This window comes from Triticum dicoccoides, chromosome 1A (assembly GCF_002162155.2).
Source record: "Triticum dicoccoides isolate Atlit2015 ecotype Zavitan chromosome 1A, WEW_v2.0, whole genome shotgun sequence".
Taxonomy (NCBI): Eukaryota; Viridiplantae; Streptophyta; class Magnoliopsida; order Poales; family Poaceae; genus Triticum; species Triticum dicoccoides.
Window position 1 is genome coordinate 16820248 of NC_041380.1, and position 10259 is coordinate 16830506.

The 10259-nt window shown below is 41.6% G+C and overlaps 1 protein-coding gene and 1 long non-coding RNA gene across 3 annotated transcripts; both read right to left on the bottom strand.

Annotated features, from left to right (window-relative positions):
- Positions 1-2118: 2118 nt before the first annotated feature.
- Positions 2119-3535, bottom strand: LOC119349007. The gene is made up of 3 exons (XR_005169200.1): positions 3359-3535; positions 2853-3151; positions 2119-2763 (listed from the first exon to the last, which is right to left on the bottom strand). It is a non-coding gene; the product is annotated as an uncharacterized LOC119349007 (long non-coding RNA).
- A 796-nt stretch (positions 3536-4331) lies between these two features.
- On the bottom strand, positions 4332-6829 carry LOC119359381 (jasmonate O-methyltransferase-like). Of its 2 annotated transcripts, none has more exons than XM_037625598.1 (4): positions 6695-6829; positions 5375-5767; positions 5037-5303; positions 4332-4954 (listed from the first exon to the last, which is right to left on the bottom strand). In XM_037625598.1, the coding sequence occupies exons 1-4, from the start codon at positions 6767-6769 to the stop codon at positions 4613-4615; spliced, it is 1077 nt and encodes a 358-aa protein (XP_037481495.1). In that variant the 5' UTR covers positions 6770-6829; the 3' UTR covers positions 4332-4612. The 2 variants fall into 2 exon arrangements, with proteins under 2 accessions (XP_037481495.1, XP_037481500.1); XM_037625603.1 differs by having other exon boundaries at positions 5375-5778; positions 6695-6788.
- Positions 6830-10259: the final 3430 nt, after the last annotated feature.

Genomic DNA, 10259 nt, shown 5'->3' on the forward strand with positions numbered 1-10259 from the left:
GATTTCCACGTGGACGTGAACATGGACATGCATGTCGTCCATCAATAGTTGATTCCGCTCCTCAATCAAACCAAATACTTTTTCTTCCTTACGATGTGTCTTGACATCCATTTCATAATCTGCTTCTTCGCATCGATGAAGCAACATCCTCTAGACAGGAACATATATATCAGACCAAAATGGAAATGAAGAATCGTCCACATCGACATCACTCACACACACACACAATCTCATATCTTCCCTTAACAGTAAGCTTTTCCCTTGATTAATCCATGTTTATGTCTCTGAGTTTAGGAATCATTTGAGTTTACAAAAACCACCCTCTTTCCGCCTCATCATTCACGAACTATATTTGAACCCTTCACTCTTGGAGGCCCACACCCTCTTTTTTTTATTAAAAACGTTGTGGTACTTTCCTTTTTTAGGGGTGGTAGTCTCTTTTGGTGGAGTTTTAATTTTTTTTAGGGATAGAGTTTTGAACAGGTGGGCCCAGCATGACACATCCCAAGGCCCAGGCCAGTTAAAACACGACTCAGCACTTCATCAAGTACGTAAACGCTCTACAAATCCCTAAAAAAACATAAACGCTTTACGAAGGTGGAAACATATCCCTCTCATTCTCTTCCCTCCTCTCGTCCGTGACCTCTCCATGGCGGCCGAGAGGAAGCTCGGCAGGTCGCCGGCGGCGGTGAATGTGAAGGCATAGGCCAAGGAAGACGACGAGGAGGGGCACTTCTCCTCGCGCTCCTTCGCCGACCTCGGCCTCCACCCCACCATCTGTGCCCGCCTCCAAGGTCCCTCCCTCCCCCGTCTCTTGTTCTTCCTCGTGTCTCTGTGACCCTAGACCCTAGTGATTTGGCTGTCCCCTCGGGGAACTAGGAGCTCATCCCATAATGTTGTCCACATCTTTTTTGAGAAGAATCTGTGCATATGATTTTTAAATTTCCAATTGGAATGATCAAAATTATATGGAGACATGTGCAGGACGTCACCCACCTAGTTGTGATATGGAGAGCGTAATAATTCTCCCTCCATTTCAGTACACAAGACCACTTCATATTTTTATGTCTAACTTTGACCATTAATTTTATCCACCAAATGTGAGTTAGCCACGAAAAGTATGCCATTGGATGCACTTTTGAAATAACTTTTTGATGATATATTTTTTTATGGCATATAACTCATATTTTGTTGACCAAAATTATAAGTCAAAGTTTGACACGAAAAACGAAGAGGCCTTGTATACAAAAATGAAGGGAGTATGTGACATTAGTGCATTCTATTGGATTCCTGTTTAGATTAAGTCCAATTGCCGTCTTCAAATCAGAAATGGCAATCCTCTGATCTTCCATATGGCCAGTTTTGAGAGATATTCAGCGCAATGATCCACTTTACAGCAAATCCAGTGTCTAGGCATGGTATGTCCACCAATCTCATGTCTTCAATCAAGATGGCCACAGGGCCTGAATCCCGCATCCCCGCGGGTTTTTACCTTATTATTAGGGTACGGGGATGGGCTAGTTTCTATCCCCATGGGGTTGCTGTTGAGTAAACTTTAAAACCCATCAGGTTTTGCGGGTGCAAACCCGTTCCAGTACTCCATACCTGAAACCCGTCAAACCTGTGAAACATATGACATATGGGCTAGAAATAGACATGGGCTGGCCAAAACCCTATTATCCCGCCCCTCTCCCTCGAAAATTATACTGCTAATTGCCCGCCCGCCTCATGTAAACCCTAGGCCTAGCCCAAAAAGACCCCGAAAAATGTTTTTTTGCTGGAATGTTGCTGCTAGTTTTGCTTATCGCTCACGGGGACGGGTTCCGCCCGGGTACAAAAAACCCGACGGGGCCGGGGATGGCAAAAAACTATCCCCTTGTACGGGGATGGGACGGGGACGGGCTTGGATTTTTGTTACGGGGACGGGCAAGCAAAGCCCGACGGGTTTCGTCCCCGTTGTCATCTTTGAGTGTTGAAGGCCCAATACAGTTTGTTCATCACAAATTAAAAGGAACTACAGAAGCAAAGTATTTTATAGTCACCTTTTTGTACACTACACAAAACAATGACCAAGTACACATAGTTAATATTCGTTTAGAAGAACACCAGATTCACTTGTAAAACTGTTCGAATCTTACTTATCATCATATGTTTCATTAGGTTTCCATTTAGATATAGCATAAAGTACTCCCCCTTTCCATCCTTATAGCAGCCAATCGCAATCTTCAACAGCAAAGAATTCCTTATAGAAAGTGAGTTCTTCATTTATACTATGTTCTTTAAGATGGCTGGATCGACAGGAAGCGGCTGGAACACAGCCTTGAGGCACCTTGCTTGCCACTGCCTTTAACTTCCTGGCCTCTCAGTTCTTTCCGCACTCTCACATGCTATGATGTTAAGTGGCTCCTGCCCGAATAGGATCCTCTCAATCATCTTTGTTTCTTTATTGTCCCGTGGAACATTTGCATCAAGCATGTCAAACATTGAAGTGTAATGGAACATAACCTCCTTGAACCGTTGTATGAAGAAGGGAGAACCGCGTAGCCAATTCACGGTGCCAGAGATAAAAATTCTTGGGTTCATCCTCCTCATAATTTTCAGCACCTTATCCCTTGCACTATTTACGGCTTCAGTTCGTGACTGTGATTCTTCATCCGGAACATGCAGTTGATTATCTGAATTTCGTCCTCGTCAATGTTCAGATCCTCAATTTAATGATCTCCCATCTTGAAGCGGCAATGCCCCCTGGTACTGAAAAGGCAACTTCAACATGTGTGCATAATCAGCCAACCACTTCCCTGTCTCCTCGATCATTCCACAGGGGTGTAAACCTGGCTGGGGAACGTCTATACCTGTGATCCGAAGCTTAGGGACTCCCTCTTGTTTCTATCCAAACCTCTGAATCATTAATGGCCACTGGATGCCGAAGCCAATGCCAAAATCGACGGTGTGCACCTTTGGTTGCCTTTGTGAGACATCAAGAATAATTTGGTTGGTAAAGTAGTATGACCCATGTTGAAAGGGCAAGATGCTAGAAAAAGGCTGTAACCCCCTAACCAGTATGCAGTACTTGTTCGCCTCTCCATACCAGCCAAGCATGCCTTGAGGCCATCCGCCAAGTAAAATGCCAGTCTATGAGTACAATCACCATCTGCAGAGGAGTGTTGTCTTATATTCTTTAGGAGTTCACTGGCCAACATGTGGTTTTCTTCTGACCACCAGTTGCATCATTTGGAATTAAATAAATCATTTCACTTTAACTGCTAGCTGTGTTAATGAATCAAAGCTTCATCTGATGGTCGACCTTAATATATGATGGGAAATGGAACTTGTAGTGACGAGCAGAAGAAAGATTTACCATGGTTAGGCTCAGGTCCAGATTGTGTTCCCCTTTAGACTGCCAGCCATGTTTTCTCTTTGCTGTGACCGGCTGGGTCCACTATGATCCGGCTATATTTTCTTTTTGATGTATACAAGTTATGATCAAGAAGCTTGTTTCATGGTTGCATGAAATGTCTACTAGTACTTGTTTGAATATCCTTCTGTGCTGAATGAACTGAAGAATTGACTTGTCCCTTTATCAAGTTCTTTTTTCTTAGATTACCTGGTGATCTTCTTAATACTAAATATGTAGCCAGTATACTTTGGTTCCCTGTTTCTATGTTTTGTTCTGGCTGACAATGGAATCAGATCCCAGTATCCTAGCAAGTTGAACCTGATTTTCGGAAGAGCTTGGAGCACTGGCTGTTAAATCACGAAGTCCCAGCAAAACGCTCTGTTTCAATTCGTCCTTCTCCTTGTATCCATCACATCTGGTTAGATATTGAAATGTTCACACTCCCAACTGTCAGCCATCTGATCAAGAAGCTTGGTTCTCTGGCTCCTTTCTTCTCCGTAACAATTGGTGGAAAGCAGATTCTCTCAAGCGGGGCATTCATTTTGTTCTCCGGCTCTAGCTTGCGCACATCTGTAACTGGGTTTCCCAACCAGAGGGTGATTTTAAGCCATCAACTGGGTTACTGAAGAAGAGGTAGATGATCATGCCTAAGTTTCTTCTGGATCACACAGCCAAATCACTCCCACTCTACTGGCTTGCCAGCTACTATAAGAAGAAGCGCAAGGGCGAATGTTGATCAAAGTCATGCATATATAGGTAACCTATTTACTGCATAATTTTGTGTGATTAATCTACAGCTAGCATTGTGTTAACCAAGGATTTCTGTGTGCCTTTACCATGTTCATGAATATAGTGTCGAAGGAACTAGGGTTAAGAATTGATGAAGAAAGACACAAAATACCCGTTAAGAAAAAAAAACTAGCAATCCCTTTTGTTCCAAAACATAATGATCTCTTTGAATTTTCACTGTCTCTAATGCATGATTAACTTTTTACAATAAAACTACTTTTACCTAGGGTCATTAGAGACATAATTAGTTTGATCTTCCGGCTGCACCAAAACAAATATGTAACACAAATGCCAGGCGGATTTTTACAGGCCATACATCACACAATGATATATAGTTCACACAACTAAGTGGGCACATGGTGTTGCCTCAAAGTAAGCAATAGTACGATCTCACCAAATGTATGTTCAGGCACTTATGCCCCATCATCATGCCTTTGCGAGGGATACAGCCAGCATAGTTCGAGATGTTCTGGCACGCTCCTCTTGCAAGCTCGCATCTAGGCTCCAATACAGCTCCGCGGCCATCGCAAATTCATCCATAACCTTTCCGAAATGCTGGACTATTATCGGCTCAAATAAGGCTCTTAGATTGTTCACAAACCTGGCTGGGGTGCTCAGGGTGGTGGTCATGTCTGTTCTAGGGTCGTGCACCCGCATCTCCCTGATCGAAAAAGAGCCTTCTGCCTCGATGATCTCCCTCAGCTCTTCGCTGGAAGGTCCATATAACGGCACATAGAAAGAATCAAACTTTGCTTTGTCGATCACACCCTGCCAATCATATCATAGACCATGCGTTGAGATAATGGCATGCTGGATCGCAAGAGAAAAAGGTGTTATGCTAGAAATGTACCTCTGCGACCAGGACACTTAGGATCTGAGCTACAATTCCCGGGAAAAGAATGAATTTGGAGGCAATTGCGTTAGAACGCGTCCCTACCAGGGAAATAACCATTCGGCCTCCTGAGACCAATTCCTTGGCTCTCAGCTCCAAGAAAAGTGAGAAATCTTTCCTGAATTGTTGTGCATAGGCCTCGCGGACCATAGGGAGCCTTTCACGCCTAGCATGTTCATCAATGTCGAATGCTGGGATGTGGTTCCTTGTTAGATCTTCAGGAGCCTGTGTAAAGGTAAGATTTTGCTTACGATACTCACAATTAATTCAATTGGATCAATTTATCGAGCTCACACCTTTGAGAGCCAATGCAAGCTGTTGGACGAGCAGACAAGATGCAAGGAGTCACTAGTGAACAGTCGCTCGTAAAACGACCCCGGCGCGACACCAGTCACAACAATAGTCTTCTTGCTTTGACGGAGCGTGACCAAGCTCTTCACCACCGTGTTGAAGTCGTTGTCAGGCAAGTCGTTTAGTAGCACACACACTTCTGGCGGTGGCTGGTTTATCTGAAGGCAGTGGTTGTGGATGGCGTCGATGGCAGGTGATATGAGTGCTAGCGCATTTGGGCCAGAGGAGCAGCCCGCGTCCATGATCATCATCTTTCCATGCAACAAGGTATTGGTGTTGCTGCATAAGTCAGTGATGGCCGCCTCTATTAGAGGCTTCATCCTCTTCTGCCCAGCATTCTGCAATCAGGCTGTGGTCCTTTAGAAAACCTAGTCTAACATTTTTGTTAAATGGTGTGCTAATTAGCTCCTTCGCTCAGTAGATTGCATATTCCTTTTATCTGCAATTTCAAAATTCTCCATAGTACTAGTTTCCAATGACTTTTCATCAGAACACAAGTACTATCAAGAAACAAATTTGTTTTGTCGTGAAGACATTTCTTTTCTCCTTTCATGTTGTTTAATTCACTCATGATGCAGAGAGGAAAAGAGTTTACTATCCAATAACAAATGCAACGAGCTGCAAAAGGACATACAGAGGAAATGCCGAATGGGTCTCCGGTCCCATTGAAACTGATTTGAAAATAATCATTTGGAAATTGTAATAAATGTCAAAACATCCTGAAACATTTTGGAAACAAACTTGATCTAGTGTTATACTCGTATAAAAGTTCCATGAAGGAGTGACTTCGGTGGACTCTAGGACATAAAAAAACAAATCGCGAGTTCAAAAAAGTGTGAATAGTAATCTCTATACAGTGGCAAGAAATAATTCACCTAGAATACCATGGAAGTCATTTGTTCGCAAAACTTTTCACACGAGTATAACACTATAGCCTTCTTGTTTCCAAGAAGTTTCAGCAATTTTTGACTAATTTTGTCGGAAAAGAAAAAACAATTTGATTGCATTGGCACCTGAGACCCAAAGATCCACGTGCCACATACAACCAATAGTTTACCCAATCATATCCATCCTGATTTCTTATCTAGGTTTCTTTTTCTTGGTTCTTTTTTGCATGGATTTCTTATCTAGGGGTGCTCTTCTCCTTTGAATTCTAAGTAATATAAGCTGTATATATCATGAACAAGTTCAGTTTTGGAAGCAAAATGTCAAAGAAAATGTCATCGGAATCACCCAATTAATCGATAGAGAAGGTAAGATGCCACCTGAAAACTGGAGTTGCATGCATAGCTTGTTTCGCCTTGTCCTGGATTCATATGAATAGCCTGTATGAAGGCCATGGCTTTGCTTGGAGGAAGCTAGGCTGATACAAGTTTGATGGAATCTGCAACACGTGTGTACTAACAATGAAGTAGCACTTAAATAATTTTTTTTTTGCGGGTCAATAATTTTGTTTTTCTGGGACCATTCACAGTAGCCACTGGTATGGTGTTGTCAACGTCATTGCACCTAAATCTGGCAATGGCTATCAGAAATTCTAGAGTAGCAGCATATCCATAGATACAATCTTTTCTTTCAGAGAGGTATTGTTTTTATTTATTTATTTATTTATTTGCTTACAGTGACAGTTGTCAAGTTTTATTCAGTGCATATGCAGAGTGACCTTAAGAATTGCTACACCTTCCAAGGAAATATAATAAGCCATGCCTAGCTAGAGTACATATGTGGGAATTAAGTCTACTTTTTATTAACTCAATTAAATCTACTTTTTGAATAATCCAGAGATTGCTAATTAACCACGCACGTCTGCTATGTGATAAAATCTAGATTTAATTCCACTTTTTACCCTTAAGTTTTTGGTTTACGATGGAGGAAAACTCTCAGTTTATACCTCCATTTAAGCACACTTTTACTGTTTGGTTTCTTCTGGTTGCTCTCACCTTGTCAGATAATGGGTCCCACCTGTCAGCAAGGAAGAGAGAAATACGAACGGAAAAGAGAAAGACATGGGCTGATGGTCAAACATGAGACACCGTGTGTCTCCGTCGGCTGACTATGCCTTGTTAGAGATTGATGTTCAGTTTTGGAAGTATAGCATTTAAATATTTCGTTTTTCTGGGACCATTCACGATAGCTGCTTGTATGGTGCTCACAACGTTGCTGCACCTACATCTGGCAATGACTTTTCAGAAATTTTAGAGTTGCATATCCATACATGTAATCTTTTCTTCCAGAGAGGTATCGTTTCTTATTTATTTTATTGTTTTACAGTGACAGTCGTTAAGTTTTCTTCAGTGCTTATGCAGAGTAACCTTAACAATTATATATTTTATTTGTTTGACATGAATATGCACTATATTTTGAAATTTTCTGAGACTAGGGATTGATCTGAGGAGCCTATGAATGATATTGTAAATCTCCTTACTGACGATGTAATCATTATTTCTAATAAATAAAGGGAATGTTTTGTTTAAAAAAAACAAAAGAATCACCCACTTCCCTATTACAATGTTCAAATCTAATAAGTGGAAAATCGCACGCCATAAAATAACAATCATCAAACACCGCCGTCGTCGCTCCTGTTGAATGTCCTCCATTCTTCATTATGTCAATTACTTCCATATTGTTGGAATTAACGACCATACGGTTGCATCCCATGATTTTGACATGAATAGGCACTATATTTTATCTGTTTGACATGAATACACACAATTATATATTTTATTTGTTTGACATGAATACCACTAGTGGAAAACGGCTCATTTGTCTCGGTTCCAGAGGCCCATGAGTCCCGGTTCTGGAACCGGGACTAAAGGGTCGGGACTAAAGCCCAAAACTTTTAGTCCCGGTTCGCTTACGAATCAGGACAGAAGGTGCTCCACGTGGCCGCTGCGGCGAGCCCAGGCAGGAGGGCCTTTAGTCCCGGTTGGTAGCACCAACTGGGACCAAAAGACATCCACGTGTTAGCAGCTCTGGAGCTGGGGGTTTTGTTTTTTTTAAGGGGGGGGGGGGGTTAGGGGGTTTTGGAGGGTTAATTTAGAGGTTTCATATTATGTTAGCTACCTAATAGAGAGAAGTGTCCTCTCTTTCTCCGTGCTTGGTCGACGCTACCTACTATATGTATAAAGAGAACTCGACACGCTAGCTAGTAAGCAAATGAAGGAACCATTAAGTACACAAGATCGTCATGAACATATACAGAGAGAAGTGATCGGCCTTTCTTTCTCCGAGAGATTGGTCGAACAACAAGTTTTCGTATATCTATCCGACGCTACTAGCTACATATATACAATATATAAGATCTCTTACAATCCCTAACATCTAATGTCAAATTCCACATGGTATTCTCCGGCTTTATTGATGACGTGGTCAAGAAAGAATCCCGCCAATTCCTCTTGAATTGCCCGTATGTGATCTTGTGGTAGGAGTTCATCCCGCATCAGGCACATCTAAATTGAAGAAGAGAGTCAATACATGTATATGAATGAAACTCAACACAAATGATGGTAATAAAATAAAATTGTGAATATTTTTGCTTACGCACTTCAAATTGTTTTTCAGAGTAGCCCCGCTTAGAGGTCGTCGTGTTGTAGATGAACTCGCAAATGTAGTATCCATAAAAATCATTCCCGGATTCCTGCCACGAACACTTTATGAAAAATAGAGGTCAATCAAACTGATAATTAAGCAAGCATGCTAAATGGTATTGATAAAACTAGCTAGAATCAATGGTAGATGCGTGGAACTAGGTAGTAGTACTTACTTTCGGGTGTACAAATCGCAGCTCGCTCGGCAGTCCCGGAGTAATTACGATGAACTCTTTCCAAATGCTGCCAGACAAAGAAAATAATTACTTGATATCAGGAAATATACAAAATTGCCAATATGGTGCGATAATGATCGATTGAACTTACTTCTGGAGCATTTGGGTCATGTCCGCTTAATCCTGGGGATCTTTTCGTCTCGAGTCTAAAATGGTTACTACTCCCCGCTCAAATTATATTAAGTAGCAGCACGATCAGATTAGAATCTTTGAGGAGGGAGAGGACGGTTGTCTGTGGACTGTGGTATTGATGTAAACTACGTAAGTCTTTTGTTCCCAACAATAGCCATGGTGATTGTGACAGAGGATGCTCCAGATTGCAACAGTCACCCTCTCGATTAATCCTAGGCCTGGCTACGCGCCAGACATGTAAGAAACAACTGTCATATTTGACAGTCATTCTAATTTTAGGGATAAAACAGAACGCGTCCTAACGTGACCGACGTGGTCGAACGAACAAGCGACGTCTCCAAATTTGCATACGCGCAAACTCTTTCTAATCCCAAGATCGACAGCAAGATACAGCTCCTCCTTCTCCCCTGTATATAGATTAATTTTGCTTCATTGAATACATAGCCTTCAATTTGATTCTTTCTCTATTCTGGATTCTTTATTCATATGTAGATTTCATTTTGCTTGATTCAATACATAGCCCTGCATTTCTCTTTTTTCTTTCCTGTTATGGATTTTTGTTTGCTTCATCTAAATCAGAATTTAATTTTGCTTGATTGAATATGTACCATTGCATTTCAACCCTCATTCGGGATGATTAAACAAAAAAGGCATGTCGTCCATCAATAGTTGATTCCGCTCCTCAATCAAACTTAGGTGTTCCATCAAATACTTTTTCTTCCTTACGATGTGTATTGGCATCCATTTCATAATCTGCTTCTTCGCATCGATGAAGCAACATCCTCTAGACAGGAACATCTATATCAGACCAAAATGGAAATGAAGAATCGTCCACATCGACATCTCTCTCTCTCTCTCTCTCTCTCTCTCTCTCT